General features: G+C 43.0%; 1 protein-coding gene across 1 annotated transcript in view; it reads left to right on the top strand.

Annotated features, from left to right (window-relative positions):
- Positions 1-1,224: 1,224 nt before the first annotated feature.
- LOC146189865 (cytochrome P450 3A6-like) overlaps positions 1,225-23,107 on the top strand; it is a 31,410-nt gene continuing 9,527 nt past the window's right edge. Inside the window, exons 1-7 of the mRNA XM_084603336.1 lie at positions 1,225-1,540; positions 5,588-5,687; positions 10,913-10,965; positions 14,284-14,380; positions 15,439-15,564; positions 20,351-20,588; positions 22,833-22,963. Of these exons, the coding sequence (XP_084459462.1) occupies positions 1,464-1,540; positions 5,588-5,687; positions 10,913-10,965; positions 14,284-14,380; positions 15,439-15,564; positions 20,351-20,588; positions 22,833-22,963 (822 nt within the window). The 5' untranslated portion in view covers positions 1,225-1,463. The remainder of the gene's footprint in view (positions 1,541-5,587; positions 5,688-10,912; positions 10,966-14,283; positions 14,381-15,438; positions 15,565-20,350; positions 20,589-22,832; positions 22,964-23,107) is intronic.

Raw genomic sequence — 23,107 nt, 5'->3', positions numbered from 1 at the left:
AGCAGTTAGTGCTCGTGATACATGTAAGGGTTCTCTTGCTAATCACTGGATTCCCATTTACAGCTCTAGGCACAGGTATCGGTACCCCCCGCTGCCACCAGTTTTACCAGTGCTCAACGATGTCGCCGAACGGTAGCTCTCGCTACGTATATCCTAGCCTAGCAGAGCTAAGCCGCTTCGTTCACGCACGTGTGGTTCCTCGTCCCTTAATTAACAATCACTGAACTTTTGCCCTTTTATCTAAAAAAAAAGTTTGTTAGCTGTTTATGGCTGATAGGTTAACGTCCCAATGAGACTCAAGCTATGAGAGTTGCCGCAGTGGAGGGCTCCGATTTTTTTGACCGCTTGGGGTTCTTTAGCATGCATATGTTAAGCTCTCCCATTATCCAGGTACCAGCTCTAAGCAACTATCCGACATAAAGATGGAGCCATAAACATCATGCTGTAAGAGCACGTCTGTATCCCCCAAGCTTAGCGATTTTGACCCGGCATATACAAGAGCTCTGGAAGAACGATTCTTATCTTATTCTACAAACTCAATTTAGCACCCTAGTTCGCCGCTCTTCCCAACTTAGTGGTAGCATGCAGTGTCTTTACATAAGACAACTCCTCGGCCAATCAGTGTTCGACCATGTCACCTAGCAAATACCAAATGCCTGTAACGTTTCGCTCACAACGCTGGCCACGCCGACGACGCCGACAATGTCAACGCCGGATTTTCCGCCAGTCTGCCTCTGTATGGTAGTTTTTTGGCGTTCCAACTTTATAATGTACGATATGCACCAACTCGCCCATGAAGAAGTTACACTGTGTTTTTCTTGTAGTGGGGCATTTAACATCATCACGTTAAGAACAGCATATCGAAACTATCTGCTAGACCCCAACGAATACGCCCTGCCGAGCCCTGAAATCAGTAAAAAGAAAAGAAAGAAAGTAGCCATGGAGAAAGATATCAAAGAGCCTTCCGAATGAACCTGTCCTTACAAGGCCACCTGCGTTACAAATGAGCCAAGCGCACTCAGGTGAGTTTGCGAAACATCGAACGCGCTTTTATGCTCCTCCCCGTGCAATAAGGTTTCGCGATACATTTGACCCTGAATTCGCTGTGTTACAATAAGGCTGGCGCGATAGCGCCGAGATAAGTGGCTGCCGCCGAGGGAAAGGGGATTATGGAGGTACTTCGATCGGTGTGCATGCCGGTGTATCATCCGTCATAGAATGCGCGAAGCCGTGGGTGCCTTGCGGTCAACAGCACGAGAAGATCCCTCAGCACCGGGACGTGAGGCAGTCGTTGCAGGGCGGTGGACTTTGACATTCTGATTTCCCCTTGCTTTCCGATTCGCCGCAGATTTTCTGGGCGTTCTGTTATATCGAGGACTTGCTCGCATCACATTGCGGAAGGTACCGTGCAGTTATCAGGGGCACAACGATTCCAGGTGAAGAGTGGACCACAGCTGGACGTGATGATTGATTTTGGCTTCACTACGACTTCCATTTTGGCCGTTCTGATCGTCTACTACGTCTTCATTTGGTTGCGAAAGTAAGATCTCCGTTTTTCTTTTTCACAGGTTTAATTTTTCATGTGCTAGTTAACGGGAGAAGCTTTTAGCGCTTAGACTTCCCTTCTTTGCACGGCACATTTAGACTAGGGAGAAATGGTAAGTTTAGTATCCTCTTCTAGTTAGGAACAGCTACAGTGTAATGAATAAGCGCCAATAATAAACCCCAGAGCTGAAGCGTGCATATTATGTGTACCAAGGTGATGAATGATCGCTGCTGAGATCATGCTGAGCCCGAGATTCATGTTTTTATTGGTGGTCAACAAGGCTCGAGATTGATATCGGTCATGGAATTGATGACTGCGCATCCCAAATGGTTTCCCCTTGCAATTGGTATAGTTGCTACTGGAAGAAAACAGCGCAGGAAGGTTGCGAGTATATAAGAAGACGGGCTATCCTTTGAGCACCATACAACAATATCGTTAAGAATCATCATGAGTGGTACAAGCGACTGGTGCTGCCTTAGTGAATGCGGCGTACAACTGCTGAACCCGAGGTGCTGGCATCGAATCTCTGTCGCAGCGACCTCATTTCTATGGCGGCGAAACCCAAGAAAAGCCTGCGACCTTCATCGTGGCGCTCTCAGTAGCCTTCCTGCTTCTGTTACAGCCTCCTATTAACTTCTCCTCTAATAACGCCCTTTGTGTTAGGTCTCGCATTGTAGTGAGCTGATTAGGGCGTGCAATTGGCGGCTTATAGGTCGGTTCCAAGCCCTATCACCAATAAGACAAGCAGATGCATGCAAATTAGGCAACATAGGTGACCACATGAAAGCCCCCAAACGCCGCAAAAAGAACGACTCCTTCACAATTTTGATATATAAGAAAGAATTGTAGGGTCAACTGGAAGCCCATCCGAAATGCCTTACAAGAAAATGTCGCGGAAGAGGCAAAAATAAGGGCATATGCCTTGCCACGGAAGTATAGAGGGCGTTTTACATAACTTGAACCAGGGATTACAAAAGAATGGTTCAGCGAAGTATTATGAAATTATGAAAAGTAATATATAATTTTCGTCATATGGACTTTTTCAGTATTTTTACATTCCCCTTATTTCTTACCCACAATAATTTAGCATTTTTTTTATAGTTTACTTTCGGACCAAGTGGGTTACATGAAGTTGTGGGGAGGGGTCGGAAACAACATATTCACTTTTTTCCTACCAACGTACAGTCGTGAGCAAAAGTGGTATACAACACTCAGTCGGTGGCGGAGCTCCGGAAAACTGCATTCTAAGTTCATCTAGCAACAGCCATCTGAGATTGAGGCAATAGTGATGGTGCCCCATTTTATTTACATGCATGTGTCGCTATCGCTGTCTCTGACGCTGTCGCTAGATGACCTTTCAAGGCAGTTTTCATGAGCATTGTCAGCGGCTGAGTGTTGTATATCACTTTTGCTCACTGCTGTACCTATGACGTGACCGTTTTTTCCGGCATTTGAGCAAAGCCCGCGAAATAAAAAGAAATGTCACGTGGTTGCGCCAGTGCGTTGTAATATTGCAGCGCTCCCAACAACGTTTAGACGAAAGAAAAGTACGTGGTGACCATGCCCAAGCGACTTGAGCGCTTTTTCTTCTTTTTGTCTTTCGTCAATGTTATAGCTCGACAAAGTCTCGTCCAAGATTACTGTCGGTGGCCTGCACACTGCCTGTCGCTGATCATGGCTTGGGCTGGCGCCCGTCGGTCACTCATTTCCAGTCAGGGAATGCGCACGCTTCGTTATTTGAAAACGCGTTTGGTAGCATTGCAATGCTGCAATACGGCATCGCAAGAAAGCAGACACGTAGTAGTTTTTATAATTTGCGGGCTTTCTTTAAACGCTGAAACAAAGAACGATCACGTAGGACGTAGGTTAATATCAAGAACTGGGTGGTTTTTATAAGACTCCCAAAATGGATAGTTAAGGTATTGCATAATAATAAAGTTAAATAGCAAATTGCACTGAATATAAAAATATACTCTAAGGAGCACTACATGACGACATACACTATGTCGTGGGTCTCAGCAGACTACAAGCTTCACTTTTTTTGTTGCAAGAGCCTACACTACGGTACCCACTTCGCCTCTTCACCGTGATGGCACCTTCGTCGTGGTCGCACATTGGCTGTGGTTACACTGATCTTGAGCCGTTGAGAAGAAGTCTTGGGAGGTGGTTGCTGGCAGCTGACATGGCCGATCACTAACTGGACGTAGAGCTTCCTGACATTACGTTTGGCAGGAGCTGCCAAGTCGGGCCTCTCCTTTCATATGGCATGGTGATATCAGAGTCAGCCTGCCAAGACCCTTGCATTCACGTAATCCTTAAGCCACGTAGGCACGTTCATATGGCTCGGTTAAAGCGGGGCTTTATATTTTGGCTGGCAGCTTACGCTACCGCGTCATTGTGAAAGTGGGCATTAAAGCAGAGAGAAAGAGGTGCCGTAGTAGAAGGCTTCGGACCACCCCACGATATAGGGTTTCGCCTCCTCGCACTTTAGTGGTCAAAAGTGAATTCTATGGCAAAAGTAAAGCTGAAACCATAGAGTAAACTACTGTGTGCAAAAATCGTGTTTTACTTTCAAGCCGAACCTAAGCGTAGCCATGCAGATAGCTCTCACGTAACTCCAGGTTTAACCCTAAGCTAAACAATCCTTGGTAGAAGTATACGGGAAACACCCTGTATAATATGTAACGTAGAAAAGGACGACATTAGAGTTTAACGCATGGTGGAATGTCAGGCACCTCCTTGAGAGAACATTCGTGGATTCACAGTTGCAGACGCGTTTTAAGCGGACAGCGTGTGCTTTTTATTGCATATGGTGAGACCATTGTGACCATGTCTACGTTTTAGCATAATTTATTAGCGCCAGAGCAGTGCTGGGCACGGCGATGAATGGTCACGCTCTGTAGTGTTTTACTGGTTTTTCCTTTCTGGCAGTTTTTTTAGTCACCACGTCAATTTCAGCTCGATTATTTGACATCAGGCTACAGTTTAAATAAGGTGTTTTTTAACACGTCACGTTTTCTATAGCTAAGTAACCAAGCTCGTTGTGATGTGCACATTGGAATTGCTGCAAACAGTATTGACTGTTTTATGTCTGACCTGTACGAGGACCTTGTGATGATGTCCAAATAGGAACATTGTTAATAAAATTTCTTTGTATCGACTTCATCCGCATCGGTGGCTGGTCCATGATTAGTGTCACAGTTACTATGGCAATTCTGACGCGGACGAGCCACGAGAGGTTTGGTGCGAGCAATGAGGCATGACGGGAATTTCGGTACAGCCGTTTTTGGTGGGATATACTGCGTTGCATGAGTCATAAAAGGGTTTCGCAGAATGTTCTTTGCAACACTCAGTGCACTTCATCGTTTCTGCAAATCTTGTCATCAAGACGTGTAGATATGTGCACAAGATCTTTTGTTTGCAAGTCCAACTTGATCGGATTTCTAGCATGTTTAAATAATTATGCGGATTAACAACGGGACATGCATTCAACTTTGTTGCACTGTTGTTTTTATTAGGTCACAAAAGGATAGACGGTATCAGAGTAAGGAAAATAGTATAGGTCAACCAAAGAGGGCTGTAGCGCATTCAAGACGCATGGAATAGCATCCCACAGCTTTTGGAATAACGTTGCTAGGATAGCAAGAGAGTTCTGTAGAGCCTTTCAATGCAATTTAAGCGTAAATAGCACACGCGTGACACATTGTACTCATTGCAGGTGACGAACCTAACTTTTCGAATTCCTGCGCTGCAGAACAACATAACTTACCTTGAAGCAATTTTTTTTCAGTGTCAAATCGAATAATGCCTTCTTTAACACGACTATGTGTGCCTATTACATAATTTACTAAAGTAAGTATTTTTACAAATTTTAGCACAATAATAGTTCTTAACATAGCGCTTGTCGCAGGTACAATGAGTAATTTCATAATACGAAGTTATGAAAACTGCGCGCTTGCCAATCAGTGGCATGGTGATCATGGACACGTATCGCCCTAGGGATGAAACTAAATCTGCATGAATTTTTCTTTCCACCCCCAGTCAACGCAAGAAATGCTTTGAAGCCTTCGAAGGCACTGGCATACCCGGACCTCCCATTCGCAGTCTTATCAACGGCAATGCCGACGAGTTTTGGAATCCGGTGAGTAAGGCCCCAACAACTCCGAAAATTTTTCAGACCCTTCAAGGTTGAAGTCATTCTTCATTCCACTCTCCCGGCTGCATAAAATTCATGGATTGCACCGCACGAATTAAAAATGTGCAGTTCACTGGGGCCTTGAAAACTGTAGCTTTCATCCGTTTACTGTTGTCTCGAACTCTAGGCGATCTTGAGTCAAAAATCCAACGTAGCCACATATTGTCTTGTGACAGCTCCGCCTTTATCATCTTTTCAAGGCACTCTAAATACGGCGCACAACCGAATGACGCCATTTGTGAAATTGGCGCTGTATACGTTTTGTAATAAGGCAACATAAATAAACGTGGTGTCCAAGGATCATGCGCCATCTTTTAATAGAGAGGCAACTTTGGGGTAAGAAGGGTACACTTTTGCACACTTATATGTAGACAGTTGGAGCTTTCGATGCGTGGCAAACATTTTCTTACATTTTTTTCTACGCTGGCTGCTAGTAGTTAAAAGTTTAGAAACCCTATTGGCCACATTTCTGAGAATAACTCTGCCTGCTTTTCAACTGTCATTGCACAAGCTGACATCGTTGCTCAATTAAGTTACTTCGTGCCGCGTCATAAGTGATTGCACAAAATCGCCATAAGACCTGTGAGGGCTGCGCACATATAAAGGCACCATGAGACAAGAAATCCTCGATAGTGAGGAATAGCTGACGTGGTTAGTATGCCAGCAAAGGTTGGCTGTTACAGATGCGTACTCGAGCATCTTCAAGAGCATTTGAATACGTGTACCGCATTAGTCGCTGTATATTCATTTCTATTGAAACGCGGCGCACTATAAGACATATATGGCTGATTAGATGACAGCTGTACCTTCACTACGGCACGTAAAGGCTATCCGTAAGCTTGCGAAGAAACCATAAAGCTGACCGCTCATGTTGACACATTGCATGGGGGCGAACATAAAAGCCTCGCTCCTTTTTTAGCTCAATAGCATGAAAACCGGCATTGAGTCTGAGAACACGTCACGATGCAAATATCGTCCTAGTCGCATTGGTCCTGTGATGCTGCCACAAAATCAGCAGCCTTACTGCTCACAGAGAATGATGGAATTAGCGATAAACAGGATACGTGCGAGCGTATCTAGATCGGTAGAGGCATGCTGTACAAAATCAGGCACTTAATCATTACCTGGTTAAGCGTCAGTTGTAGTATACTCTAATTCAGTTTCACCTTAACTACTGGTTACTGATCTGGGGTTTTACCATTCAGACTGGCATTGATAGACCGATTGTTCTCCACAAGCAAGCCATGCGCTGCATTGCAAACCTTGAGCGGCTGCAACACACGGCCCCGGTGTGCCTAAGGCACAAAGTGCCTATGGTTAACCGGTTATACGAACTGAAACTTGCCACATATATCAGAAACCAAACTATACCAGATCCTTCTAGAATATCCGGCCTGCCCTTAGCCAGTAATAAACGGTACGTAGTGAGACATAGCTTGTTCAAACTGCCTGCTGCAAGAACGAGTTATGGTATCCAAACACTGCTGCCCTTAATCCCGAACTTTCTAAGCACCCACGAATCTTTCCTAGATATCATGCAGTACTTTAGATTTCCTGAGAGCTTTTTAAAGTCCATCAATACCTTATTGCGGTCGCTTTCAATGCCATGAGTATTTCCCGTCTTCTTACATAATAAAAATGTAAACATGTGAGAAAACTTCTGTAATTGTGTTTTCTGTTTTCATTAGCACTTATATAATAATTGAATGCATCACTTGCACTTGCCAACCTGATTTTGGGTGACAGGGCTCTCGTCAGGCAGATAGCATCTTCTTTTTGCCCTGTCATCCAAGCCCAACTGTGTCTGAAAAATGCTACAAATAAATAAATATCAGCACAGAGACACAGATGAAGCAAGCAAGAGAGGAGAGAAAAGTTTCATCGACTATGTGTTAACGATTTTCCCATGATCCTTCGCATTGATTGGAGAAGGTCATCCCACCCGAGAGAATAAAAAAAAGGAAAAATTGCAGACTGGAAAAGAAGCTGGGCCCCGGTACCAGATGTTACGCAAAGAACATACCACTTGAGATAAAATTGTACCAAGTCGACACAACGCGTAATTTATTAAGCAGAAGTGACGTCTTTCTTCGTGAAATCCAAGGAATGACCAGATATAAGCATGACAAGTTTTATTCGGCATGTATATGATGTATATGAATGGGCTAATAAAGTTTGTGACTTATTACAAACAATGCCGCTACCAGAAATAGCCCTAACTGAGGCCAGAGAAACGTCTAGCTTCAGTAATGAATAGCCATGGAGAAACACACAACATGGAAATTTTGCATGAAAGAACGATAATGAAATAATGGAAAAGGTACAGTCGAGCGCTATTTGAAGGTTATCGCGCGAGCGTCGACCAGCCTTGCACTCCAAGCACCTGGCGGCCGGATTTGGAACAGGCAAAATCATGATTTTGCACTCTTCTCTCCCTCGTTCGCTTTTCCATACAACAACCATCACCCCCGCGACATCTTCACCGCCCTTTCTCTCTATTCTAAGCTTTCCATTTGTTGCGATAAAGTGTCCAATTTCAGATAATACCGAAGAATACATCGTGCGCACAACGATAACTGCCTGTTCGCAGAACCAAACGAAAAAAAAATATATGAAAGTGATGTCCTAGCAGGGAGTGACGGCTGCTAAAGGAACAGCGAAAAGAGTGAGGGGAGCTGGCTTGATACCTCCCTCGCCTAGGCAGCGAATTCTGGGCCATGGCGCTGTTCATGTTCCCGGTCGACGCTAGCGCGATAACCTTCAAATCGCGCACGACTGTACAACAAAGATCGCGCTGAACGCGATCACCTAGAGAGACGTTAAGAACCCAGGGCGTCCGAAAATTGCTTGTTCTAGCAGCTATTGCATATTTAGTATTAAACTAATGCCACGCACATACTCGAAGCACCAGATCACGGTTTATTCCAACGTTTAGCAGTAAGAAAATATTTCAGAAATTGCAGTACAATTCGCATATATCCTAAATAAATGCCCAATGGCACAAAATCCCACAATGAAGGATGTCGAATCACTTTTCCTAAGTATGGAGTTGCCTTGCGTACTGTTATAAGTTGGTTCCGTAGCTACTTTCAGTATATTTAATGACCACTGTGTTCCAGATAATTTACATCATTTTATAATTGTCTCGAGCGTTGCAAACTTTAGACAGATGTTGCAAATACTTTCAACTGTAAAACTGTTCGTAATACCCAGAAATGTGGCGCAACAAACACAAACACAAGCGAAGAGAAGGGTATTATGCTGCACCAACTAGCCCCTCAAGCCGTTATTTTGAGAAACCTGTTCGTCCTTGCAATGTTTCTATATGCACTGTTATGCCCTTTCATTTATGGTTTGGATTTTTGTTTGTACTCTTTACCTCGATTATTGCTCTAAAATGGCATGTTTCTTGTTTCTGCTTTGCTGTTGTCTATTAGTTGTTGTACCTCCATCTCCCAAGCGATGTAGTTCCACGGCTTCGGCTAGCTTATATAACAACGTTTAGCCGTGGGACCCATTTGGGCAAATAAACAAATGAAATGAAATAGTCACACTCAAGCAACAATGCGCCAAGTCGCGTGTTTTGGTATATTTGTCTATTTTTGCTTGCCCTTTATTTGCACCGGCAAGAGCTATACTCATGCGGCGGCAAGCAAGCATTGCATCGTTGTAACCTGGTGATCACCATGAAATTGATTCTATCGGTACTTCACAAAACGAGTTGCCTAAGTGGCCTGTTTAAAAAAAAAAAGCGTTTATCAGGTGAATAAAGTTTGCTGGCAGGTACTGTCCACAATTGTGCACTTCTCCGCCGAAGTCAAACTCCCTGGTAGACTCCATGCTGCATTTTAACCGAACTTGAAGGGAAGCGTAGAGGCATTTCCTCTGCAAACGAGTGGAGGAAGCTAAACGATGAGTCCGGAAACATGTGGAAAGGAGTACGATTTGTAAAGGGGGTGCGTTAAAGGTGTGCAATCTAATGCAATCTAATAAGCAAGCACGAAGTGTAGGCAGCTGCTCTCCAGAGCAGTTGAGCCACGACGTTCATAAGACTGGGCGCACGGAGCTTCACGGACGCTAGTAATTGCGCTGCTCAAGTGCAGGCTGTCGCGAAAAGTTGCCGCAGGCTTGTCTACTATTTCCTGCAGAGCACCTTCCAATAACGAACTGTGACTTACCCAAGCTCGCTTCTCCCTGCATATTCGTCCATGTTTGACACAGCCAATGCAATATAGGCAGATTAGGTGACCTTACAGTAATTAATGCCGCGCCTTATAGACCGATCGTAGCCTAGCAGCCCAAATGAATGGTGCGCCATCCTGGCATTTATATTTAATGAGCAGCACTTTATCTTATCTACAAGCAGGAGGGCCTTCAGATTAAACGACAGTGTCATTCAGTAAGTGGGCGAAAGAAAAGCACAGTCTGAAAAAAAAAAACGGTTTCCTAACTTCAGCTTAAACCTAGAGGTGATATACCAATGGATGTGATGAGAATCGAACTGACGAAGCCGCGCCAGCAGTTGCATAGAAAAAATCCACGTTGTTTTCACTTCGTTTCCTCTGACGTGAACCGTTAAAATTGCCATGATGACTTCTAAAAAGCTACAACTATACTGACAAAGCTTGCAGGAAACTTCTAATGCGTCGAATGTGTTGAAAACGGAGTATTTCATAATAACATTTCTTTTAGGGCTTTTATTTAATATTAGTGAAGCGGACATAGGTCATGCACGTAACGGCCACTCACCCCTCCTATTGGAGCAGTACTCTTCGGGAGTGACATAGCAAACTGCCACGAATGGGATATTGCGTATGTGCTCATCTCGGTTTCGATGCACTTTAGTCAGACCAGGACAAACGCATAATTTTGCCCAAAGGGTTTGACATAACACATTCCGTGTTGTTATTTTGAAATTATGAACTACACAATTGCATTATTATACGTTTAGTCAACTTAAGTTTTTACAAGCAGTGTTTTTAAAAAAGCCATTCTTTGCCTTTGTCCCCTTCTAAACAATGGTTCCTTTCCACGGAGCAACGAACGCGAAGGTAGAAACCCAAACGCTCATTGCGAGGAATTGTCAAAAGTCTTCACATCGCCCCACGTGTCTTATCTCCTACTACGTCCAAAAGCTTCCGTCATAATAGTGTTTGTTCTTATCTTTTCAGTCACAAATCGAAAGCCTGGGTCGATGGTTGAACGAGTATGGCGACGTTTTTGGGTGAGTTTGCGACACACACGACCGATAAGCCTTGCACATTGCAGTGATTAGCTGTAATGGGTCTACGTCCTGATATACCGTGGTGGAACATAACGAAGCACTGGGTAAAAAAATAAGATGACGCCGAAGTTCTCACGTAGCGTTGCTACTAAGGTTTGTCATTGCAGTCCAAAGTGGTCATGTTCGCTTTTTGTTATTTCAGCTCTAATAGGAGGTTACTGTTTGAACCTATCACCAGTGCTCTAGTTCTTGTCACATGATCACGATGCTGTCAACAACGAACAGACCTGCGAAATCTGTCATGCCACATAGTCTCGCCGCATTTAATTCCTTTATTTTCACCTTTCCTTGTCCGCCTGTCTGTACGGCCTTACAGCGAACAAACGGGTATCTCAGGACTGCTATATGAATTCAGGATTACGTCAAAACTTTCGAATTGGCATCAAATTTTTGATGGACGTCATTGTAACGACAAAAAACAAAATACTGATTTGAAAACAACAGTGGATTAATTTGGCTAGGGCGATAATGAGCAGTAAACGTCAACGCTTTCTCGTTTGAGAGACATGCGCGCTACTCATTCGCTACGTAGCCTGGTTGGTCCAACCTTAATAAAAACGGATCAACTGAATGCGCTCTACGAAACTTAGATGACGCTGCTACTTAGTACTTTAAATCTTTCGGGGTATCTTTTTCTACGCGTATTCCGTTTCGTTCGAGCACGCGCTCGTCACCTCTCGCGCGCGTTCTTGTCCAGACTCGCCCGTGCTCAGAGGCAGGTTTTGTTTTATTTGCGTGTGATTACTTTTGCATGTCTGCCTAGCTCACTGCATGTAGAAACATTCAGAATTATGGCTCTGCCAAAGTTATAGCGCACACATGTTTGCATTCGCTACACCTACCTCACCTAGAACGCGTTACACAATTAGAAGATGAAAAAAAAAAGCAGGAAGAAATACTTGCTCGGAAATGCCGAAAATAGGTGTTGTGTCGTACACGCTGCATTATCGTTGCCGACCACATGACCGCTTAAGAGTGGCACTTAGAAAAGCGCTTAGACACACGAGCGTAAAAAAGTTTTCGTAGAAAAATTCGACTTGGTGTTCTTCCTTGCGTATCCATGAAATTTGAACTTTGACGTTTAGCCTGCAGTTACTACTACAGTGTGTTAATCTACGTGTAGAACATTTAAGACTTCAAATTGTTTCCATTATTCATAATGAAATAAGATGCGACATGATTACCTTTAAAACATGGCCAACGCCTAACGCAGGAAATGCGCATTCTTCACTGTGTCGCCTCTGGCTTTCAGTAGCCTCTCCTAACCACTACCCCCTTGTTATGGTCATGGCTGATGACCCTCTGTGAAGCATCTGCGGCAGCGAAGGACCGTTCGACCTACACTTTGTTAATGTCCGAAATAAAGTTCCAGAAAGCGATCTCTATGCCGTGCACTGGAGAAGTTTGACCCACGTACGCTCACACAGGTAAATATTTTCGGACAGTGGTAGCGGTAATCACCTAAGGTCAGGGCCCCACAGGCACTCCTCCGACTGTTGGTATAACTTCTACCCTGCACGATAGGCTGTTAATTACTGGTGCACTTTTCACCTACTGACTTCTGGCCCTTTATTCCTTTTTCTTATGCACCTTTATTTCTCTACATCCCTTTTCACCCTTTGCAAGCTGGCAAAACCTTTCTATTCCTGGTTAAACTCGTCGCAATCATTTCCCCTCGTCCTCGTTTGCTACATTTAGTACCTGCGTTAGCTTAGAACCAGTGATCAAACAACAACCAACCCTCTGGTCCAAGGTTAATTTTCTAACGCGATCCACCTAAAGACCCCGTTCACCAGCAATTGAGAAACTGGTGCTGTGAACGTAGAATCACGATCGCGGCGCTGGCTGGCAGTAGCTTATAGCTGAAATGTTCGAGCACTGACCGGACGTAAGGTTTCTTGGCGTTACTTTCTTGGCAGGAGCTGCCAACTCGGGCCTCTCCTTTCATATGGGAGGGTGATATCAATCAGTCTTCCAGGACCCTTGCATTCACGTTATTCCTAGGTCAAGGAGCTCGGTTAAAGCGGGGCTTTATATGTGGGCTATCGAGAGCTCCACCCTTAAAGGTAGAGCTTAAGTGTCCCCATAGTTCTGTTTCCAGAGTGATAATTACAAAATAGCACGAAAGACGACCATTGTTATTTCGTGACCCCTACAGCAATAAAACATAAAATAGGATTTAAACGTATCCATGAGTTAAATGTATTTTGTTTGCTTCAAATAAACAACGCAGTCTAGTGCCCGATGCCATAATTACTTCCGAATTAAGATTCTATCTGTCGAAGGCTCCAAGCCACTAGGACGGCTGCTACGTTTCGCGCACCATTTATGCTGATGTTGCCTTCCTTGTTCTTTTTTCCTTGACCCACCAATTACGTCGTTACTTTGAGATGTCATACCGATAATGACATCGCCTTCTTGGCAGCATCGCAAATGAGCCTGTCTGTGAGCAAAGAAAAAAATTCTGACCTAGAACAAAGATCGGCTCTCGTCCTCTTTTCTTGTTTTTTTTTTTCTTGTAAGCAAACGCCAACAGGGACATTTGATTAGTTATTCACAAAAATAATAAAGGCGAAGGGCATGCTTAATATAAGGCCGGAAAAGTATGACAATGTGTTTGAAGGGACAGGCGTCATCTCTATAATCGAATAAAGTTGTAAGGACCAAACATGGCGACAGCCGGCAAAAACATTTTAATGAGGCGCGCATAAGAATCTCAAGTTAACAGAAAAAAAAAATGAAATATAAGGAGCAGGGTGAGGGACGGCACCAAATTAGAGGAAGCCTTGGTAAGCCGGGATTCCACGCTAACAAGACCATGGAGCTTAAATCTAGAAGGGGAAACAAGCCTAAGCATACTTTGTGTATTATTTTGTGTTCGTTGCTGTCCAAGGCATAACGGGATCCTAGGATAGCCGAAATGACTGCGCGATACCGTTTATTCTTATTGAATTTGCAAAATATATACGCTAATCTACTTTACCCTATACGAAGTATTTATCCATTTATTCATAAGGAACCCACGCAGTCATTAAGGCATTAGCGCGATTTGGATTTGCTAATAGTGCCAGTCATAAATTTTTAAATTAGGCTGTTCTTCCGAAGTAAATTGTAAGCTTCAACAGAATGCAAAAGACAAAAGTATCTTTTATTTACAAAACAAAGGCGAAATTGTTTGATGTAGAATTGAAGGTATATTTCCTTGTTTTTATAACGCCACATTACCTAAAACTCCTTACGTTGTGTAACCGTTTCCAGTTTCTACATCGGGGACGTTCCATTCATGGTGATAAAAGATGTGGACATGATAAAGGACATCTGTGCCAATAATTTCCAGGTGTACTCTGGCCGAGGGGTAAATTACCATTTTTTTTTTCATCCCATTTTACATTCACATTTACTGATATTGAGAGTGCCGACATTCTATGCCTCTTTTTTTTTTCGCTATTCAATAAAACGAGAACGGAAGTTGCAGAAAGAGTAAGCTGCTGTTCTTGCCTTTGTTTTATGCTTTTATCCGCTACTGTAGCAGATAGCTTGATCTAAATATAGGAGTAGCCATTTTCTGAAAGCATAAATTACCTGAAATTTTTGTGATTCATTAAAAGTAAGGAGCAACCAGGCAAAGACTGAATTTAAAATATCCGTCGTGCAGACATGTAATGTATATGAACTCTATGCATGCACTCAGCTTACTAATTAAATTTGTAGTCTTCCGGCATGTCGATTTGACTCGATTCAATGGCATGGTTGTTAAAACATTTCTTTTAAAACGTTGGCTTCTAATTGAAGCATATCACAGCATATATATTTGTGATTCTGCTGCTACACCAAGTGTATTCCCATGTAGCTGGACGTCAATCTAGCAGCCTAGAGTTTTGGGATACAGACTAAAAGAATAGTGCAAAACATGATGAATCAAATGCTGAAGAAACACGGCTTGAATTCCTTATTTAACGGGTTGTGAAATATGAACTCAATGGGAACTCTTGAGCCAATTCAGAAATTGACAACTATACGTACTAGACAATCACGAGCAGTAAATCGTATTGATGCTGGGAGTAGGTGGTCGTAAAAACTAATAATAGAAACATCCGCAAGAAACCCGTCTAGGACCAATTGGCAGCAAAAATAATGTTGTTTTTAGGTCAAATACGACCCTCTTTATTTTACTATGATCAAGTAAACTTCGTCTTCACTGAGTAACCAAGAATGAAAATCATTTGCCTCGTTGCCACTGTTATCAATATTTCCAAACCATAACAAATAAATTAACCACTCCTTAATAAATAATAAATATCCTTAATATATATTAGGTATTCCTATTAAATAAAAAATCTCCCTAATAAATCAATAAATATCCTTCTCCCTTTCTATGTCAATCTCGCAGCTTATTCTCATTCTTGCTTGCAGCATCTAAATCACATTCATGAACTGCATCCTCTGCTGGACCGCAATCTGGTGTACGTCAAAGGTGCTCACTGGAAGGCCGCGCGATCCTGCATGGCCCAATTCTTCACCACGGCGAAGCTAAAAACGGTAAGCTTCTGCAGCTTTCTCATTGGTGAAACCTTCCGGGCAAAGCTAAAGAAATTCAGTAAGCGTTCAGCATGGAAACTTTATCTGAACGAATAACAAAAGGTGTTTGCAGCATGCTCCAACCTCGAGTGTTCTGCCAGCGCACACAGCGTCTGCTGAACGGGTAATAACCTAATAGGGATTAGCGCAGCTGAAATCCTCTGGAGTGCAAACTGCTTAGTGCTGGTAAAATATCTGAGCAGGGAGGAGGGAGAGCATGTTGAGACTAACACCCACACAGAGTTGAAGTTCGTCAGAAAAAGGGTGCGATTATTTGGAGTGAAGAAGTGTAAGGTATGATATATGATGTGTAATTTCTTAAATTTGTACATAAGATGTGACAGATGGCGTAGCCTGTGCCATTGGATTAAGATGCTTGCTTAAGTTTTCCACAGCACACTAGCGATTTTACATTTCTCTTGCATCAAAATGCGTCCACCACGAATGGTACAAGTCGGCTTACAATATAGCCGATGTAAGACTGGATACTATAGCAACACGGCTACTGAATGCGTCTCGCATAGATGGTCTTTTAGGAGATAAACCAGAACCCATTTAGCTTGGGTAATATGAGAGGGGCGAGCTCCTGTGCTTGTTTTTACTGCGTAAGGAATACTACGCCAGGTTTCAGCCCATCGCGTAAACGCGACTGGTAGCCACGTTTAACCTTTAGAGCGACCGCAGATGGTGCCCCTCTTCAAGCCATCTGGTATACCCGGTCGGTAGCCACGCCGCGCCGCAGAAGAAGAAGAAGAAGAAAAAGAAGAAGAAGAAGAAGAACAAGAAGAAGAACAGAAAGAGAAGCTACGTCGGCTTTGCTTACGCAACCTACCGGGTTTAACTAAAGCTGACCACAGCTAATTTTATTTTTTGTTCTTCTTGCGCTGCCTTAGGCAGCGAAAAACATCTGGAAAGTATCGCTGCCTCACGGCGTTGGTAAAATGAAGTAGGACAATATAGTACTGAGGGAAGAAAGCGTTTCCAATATGGCAGCCAATTCAGCAAACAAAAATGGAAGACCTCCTGAGGTCCTCTACATTATCACTCGAACCAGTTTGCCGCAGGCAGCTGTTTTGTTTTTTCATGCACCTCTCACTTTATTAGAGAGTAAGAAATATTACGTGTCAACAATGCGTAACCACATGAACTAAGGAAGAGAAGAGACATGGCATACGATAATGATGTAAATCAGCCGCCTTCTTAGGTTTCTTTTAAATCTTTCTCGAACAAATAAGACATAGCACTAATTATTTGGCCGTTTGTTGAGCCAAATGTGAGTAACGTAGCTAAATTTTATTTATTTCACTGCTGAAGCCTTACCATTACTATTTATAGACTTTTTTTTATCTTGGGTGACAATTTGGTTTATAACAAAACCTTGACTACAATTTTTCAGTCAGCAGAGAGGCAGCTTTTTTATCTTTTGGAAATAGATTGCAGTTGGGTATTTGCGATTTCAAAAAGTATCGTTTCCTCCTTATTTCTCGCCATGCCGACCGAAAACGTGGGTAGGCCTCGAAGTAGTCTCTTTGTTTCGAATGTGAGCAAAAATTATTGTTCATGTTTTTGTTCAGAAGGGCAATTACCCAATTTGTTATTCAATTTGACTCTCTTCGTAGTGCAGTTTTAGTCACGAGGGCTCATGCTGTAACTTTATTTTTTCTGAAGATGCCTTTAGGACCCATAATGTGAACAGGCCCTTAACTAATTAATTTGGGCAAGGCTTCCTAAGACCATATTTGCCAGTCTTAAAACAGTCAGGACGGGTATCGACGAATAAACTGAATTCTTTAATAGTGTAAATGTAACCCGAACAAGAGCGCTGAAGCATTTTGGTGCTACTCCTGGACCTCCTTGTGTGTCGACGCTATAATTATAAAAAGAAGGTGGGTCAAAAATGAAATTAATTACAAAGCCTCTTAGATGTCTCTTAAGAGGAAAAAGGCAAATGTCTACCTTTCCTCTCCTTCCAGTTGCAATAATACCTAGTCGTCATTTGAGATATCCGTCGTTTCGTACTCATGATGAATCGCGCCTTGTCACTAAAGTCATTATCAATCATAGTTAGGCATATGTGCTGATTTCCAGTCAATTGCGTTCATTACAAGTTTTCGTTTGACGTACTGGTCGTTCCGTAGTCATCCTGAGTCATGCCGAGTCTTTATAGTGATTACCACCCATAGCTACGCATATTTACTCGTTTCGAGTGAATTGCGGTCATTTCAAGTCGTCATAGGGCATATTGGTTGTTTAGTAGTCATGATGAGTCATGCCTAGACATTGTATTCATTACCAACACATAGTTAAGCATATTTACTTATTTCCAGTCAGCTGCGGCCCTTACAAGTCGTCGTTTCATATACTGCTCGTTCTGTAGTCGGCTAAGTCATGGCTATCCATTGTACTCATTACCCCTCCTCGCTGAGCATATGTACTCATTTCCAGTCAGTTACGGCCATGACAAGTCATTTGACATATTTGTCGTTCCGTAGCTATGCTAGTCATGCCTAGTCATTGCAGTCATTACCACTCATAGCTAAGCACATTTGCTCATTTCCAATCAGTTGCAGCTATTAGAAGCCATCGTTTGACATATAGGTCGCTCTGTTGTCATTTTAATCATTTTATGATCACTTTTTAGTGATTTCATAATTCATTAACTCTATCGCTTTTTATCGTATAATGCTTATTGATTCCAAATTGTCATCAATCGTTTTCATTCGTAATTTCCCGCCTCATACATCAGTTATTACCAAATGACACATCAGCGCACAGATCCGTGGCAACAATCCCGCGCACAAATCCCGCGCGCGGAATTTCGCCCCATTCGCTATCTGGGATTTCGTTCAGGCTTGCGTCTAAAAGAATAAAAGTGCTTCCAAGCTGATATCTGAAACGAAACGGGAAATAAAGAGCCACAGGAACAAAATGGAAGGGTAGAACAATGCCGACATCTGATAGGACTGCATCCCCGGCAATTCGCAAAGGTTAAAACAGTTTTTAAATACTTTATTGAGGTTTTTTTCTTAACAAAGTATTTGCAGCTTTGTGCATCTTTTTCTCGGTAACTATGAGGCACAACAAAACAAAACAAACTTTTCACCGGTGTTAATGGCATCCACATGATTTGAACTAAAATAATTGCCGAGGTTTATGTGTTTTGCTTTCGACTAAACAGACACCAGTCGAAAGTGGTAAATTTACTGCATTGACAAAGGTATATAAAAAAGCACATCAAGCTTTTGTTGGAAGTGTATAATTTTATCACCATTTATGTCAAGCGTTCGATGAAACTTTCGTGCAAAATTGCAGTACTCTGTAGATAGTAGATTTTAAAAAGAAGATGCATTAGTATAAAGCAAAAACTAATATAAGTGCTGAACAAAATCTAAAACTATTTTCGAGCTCTAAAGCAGGAGGCGTATATCTTTGAGCTCCATTAGGAATTTTATAGTCACAGTTTTTATAAGAACTGCTGTACAGCCAGCTCTTGCAACGCATTTTCAAAATCCCCCCCACCTTAACTGTTTGGAGTGGTTGCTGAGATTTTGCCGTCAGAAACAGTTTTACCAGCAATGTTTGAAATCACTCTGGATCAGTGATTGGCTCGCACACTTGTATAACAATGTCCATAACCTAAACTCTGCCCGCCTCCCTAAACTATAGATACCACGCAGCTGCCACTGTAGAGTAGAACAAAGGACAGCGGACTCATAGTAGGACGTCCAGGGATAGCCTCTTCATGTTTAGCGTTGCGAAAGAGACTGAGCCATTACTCAACCATCAACAACAAATATCATCAGAAAGACACGCGGGCGAAGCACTCGGAAGTTGTTACATTCCTGGAAAGAAAAATGTAACAGCATAACAATCAGATTACATGTCAATGTATTGACGCTTGCGGATGAAATTACAGGAGTCAGAATTATACGGTATCCGACCATGTGCGAATTATTCCCGTGCGCTTTAACCTATAGAACAGAAACCAGTAAAAAATACGCAGCGATTACCTGTGTTAAAATGATCATAGCGCTGAAACCATCCATGTGGCGTCATCTGGGAGACGCCTCATGAAATGGCAAATGTCTAAGCCTACTTACACCAGGTTATAACGAGTGAACGCACATGCCGCGATGGTTCACCATAAATAAATCAAATCGTGAATGCTATTGGGCCTTCACTGTATATGGCGCTCAAGAACGGGCCGTTACCATTGCGATAAAGATGCATGGCCTGACAGAATTTATTTTCGGGAAAGCGTGGACAGGTTTTTTGGCAGAACCTCCCGAGAGGTTCTCGAGGCTGGAACCTTTGTTGTGTATGCTTGAAATTGAGTGTGGCATATGAAAATACATTTGAATGATTTTTGTTGGTTTTGTTCTCGTGAAATGCAATGTGTCAAGACAAGGCAATACAGAAAAAAAAAGAAAAAACCATGGTGGTTCAGTAGTTAAGACACTCGGCTACTGAACCCGAGTACCCAAGTTCGAACGTGATGGTTTCAAATCCGCTCCAATAGTTTTTCAGAGTGAAAGCAACGGCACAAACAAGAGTGGCCGGATGAGATTCTTGGTCATCGGCGGTGAGTGTATAAATGCTTTCGCACTAGGTGTAGAAATGGGCGAGCAAATGAGTAAATCCTGTAGGTAAGGGGCAGGCAGGCGGCCAGGAATCGCTCAGTTGCATTTTTTCTCAAATTTCACATGTTTCAATTTCAGTTTTCTCAAATTCACATGCTTTTCCACAGGTGATGCCCTCAGTGCACGATGCCATGCGGCAGCTTTTGGAGATCTTCGGTGAGCACGCCGACAAGGGCATTGAGGTAGACATCACCACTCGCTGCGAGCGCTTCACTTTCGACGTCATCTCCAAGGCGGCGTTCAGCATTGATACAGGGGTGCAACGAGACCCAGGGCACCCACTGTTCCAGGCTTGCCTCGCCACTTTCCCAAACTTCATGAAAGGCTTCTTCTACCGGCTCGGCCGTGAGTGGCGCTGTGATGCTCGGAAGCATCTCATCTCACTCCAGAAGCGGGACAATTTTCTTTTTTTGAAAAAGAGAATCGAAACGTACTCCTTCAGGTAAAGGGCAGAAGGACAGGAACAAGGCTTAGAATGGGGATAAAAGCAGAGTACATGAAGGAAATGTACACTGTGATAGGGCAAAAACTTACGCTGGAAAAACAATAATGTAAATAAATAAATGTGAACTGAGAGGCTTGAAACTACATCACAGCATTTAATAGAACTGAAAGCGGTACGTGTATCGTTGAGGTATAAAAATCAGGAGGATAGAGAGAAGCAAAGTGCTTTAATAATATTACAAACGAAATGAAAAAAAAAAAAAGAACTTAGAATGAATTGTGCTTGTAATGCAAAGGCAAGGAAAACGATGGTCCTCGAAGATAACTGAGGGAATCTTAACATTTGACCTATGTTACAGAGGTGTAAGAGAGCCAGACCAATGGGTGAGATTATAAAGTGGGGTGATGAGCTGGCTGCAGCAAGCGAAGGAGAAAGTTGACTCGAGTGATACAGCAGAAACATTTCTCTTGTTATCGACGTTGCCTGACTGACCGTGATGACGGAATTCTTCGGCCCGCTTTCGCTACCACCTCCATTGCCTTCTTCCAGCTTGTAAATAATATTGGCGTGAATAATATAACGACCAAAGAGCCCACTTTTACGACAGCCTCTTTAGCATTCTTGGCAGAGGTAGAGCCCATAACCTGATGTTCTGAACAAAAACTTGCTTGTCTGCAACCGCTTGCATGTCTGAGTTCGATAGGCGTTGCAATGCCGTCAAAATTTTGTCGAGACACTTTATTAAACGGATCTCTAGAAAATGAAGCCGATGGACGACCGCAGATATGGTCATGCGTGAAGGGAGGTATCCTGCTTGTTCTTATCTGGAAAATATAAATGAGTCACTTTCTATCGTTAAACGTTTACGTTGCCAGAGAGCGCCGTGTCTGCCCATTTCGCTATTGTCCGTGTTTTTCGTACCGGTTATCCCTAATATAAGCGAAGGCGCCCTCATAAGCTGCGCCGACTTGCCAGATATGCATATATGAAAGTCTAGTTACTTAAGAGTTGGGTCTAAAACAAATCACTCGTCACAGCTGTCATCCTCATCACCCTTCCTACAACTACTGCGGGACAATCGGAATTATTCCTTTGGTCATCCTATAGCTCTCCCTCCTGACCAGATACAACTACGTTACCTCTCAAAATTCCCTTTAACCTGCCTCTATATCGGCTACTGCTGTATATTGCTTCTCATCGCTTACATATTTCGCACAGTATAAGATTGTAAACATTTAAAATGCCAAAATATCAGGCAGGAATTCAGGGCCTCCCGCTCGCTACCTTAATACACCGCTGTGTTCCACTCCACTCAGTTCAGGCGTTCAGTCGTGTCCGACTCTTCGTGACCCTATGGACCATGTCACGCCACGCTTTCCGGTCTCTCACTATCTTCTTAACATCACATAGCTTCATCTGCAATGCCTCGAGAATGCCATCTAACCATCGCGCTCGCTGCCTACCCCTTCTCCGGCGACCCTCAACCTTTCCCAACATCAAATCTTTCTCCAGCGACTCCTCTCTTCTCATCAGATGACCAAAGTAGCTGAGCTTTAACTTTAGAATTTGACCCTCCAATGAGCAGTCAGGGTTTATGGTCGACAATATCGACTGATTTGATCTTCTGGCAGTCCAAGGAACTCTTAAGAGTCTTCGCCAGCACCACAATTCAAACGCGTCAATTCTTCGCGGTCAGCCTTTTTCACAGTCCAACTCTCGCATCCATACATCACAACTGGAAAGACCATAGCACGGGTTATACGGATCTTGGTTGGCAGACTAATGTCTCTGCTCTTTACTAGGCGGTCAAGGCTAACCATTGCTCTCTTTCCCAGAAGCAGGCGTCTCCTAATTTCATGGCTGCAGTCTCCTTCCGAGGTAATCTTGGCGCCCAAGAACAGAAAATCTGTCACAGCTTCCACTAATGTCACCCAACTCATTATATATGTATATATATATATTTACATAACTGTCTGCGTTTTCTGATAATATATTTTAAGTATTTTTCGTAATCTTAATTGTTTGACCTTAATCAAAATAAGCGCATGCTAAAAAAACCATTCTCTGTGCCGCATAGGTGACATTGCTCTTGTGGAATTTATAGGATGTTATCTCTAATCGACTATTCTCTGTTTTGCTTTCAGAGAATCTTTACCACTGGCCTTGGGTCATCAAGGCATCGCAAAAACTGATCGACGTAATCTACCACAATCCCCTTGCCGCTTCGACATTGGAGAGCATGAAGATTATGACATTCCGCTACGAGAATCCACACGTACCACTGCTTTTATGTATCATTGCCTTCAAAGCTCGCGTATATTATGATATACGTGTCCGTCTTCAAGGGCTCAACTGCAGTCTACAGCCGAGTGCTTTGTGGCAATAATTTGCTGGAATTGAACATTTTTTGCACCACTCT

The sequence above is a fragment of the Amblyomma maculatum genome, chromosome 5, assembly GCF_055883805.1.
Source record: "Amblyomma maculatum isolate TAMU_Amacu chromosome 5, ASM5588380v1, whole genome shotgun sequence".
Taxonomy (NCBI): domain Eukaryota; kingdom Metazoa; phylum Arthropoda; class Arachnida; order Ixodida; family Ixodidae; genus Amblyomma; species Amblyomma maculatum.
The sequence above is the reverse complement of the archived record's forward strand: the minus strand, read 5'-3'. Positions and strand labels throughout refer to the sequence as shown.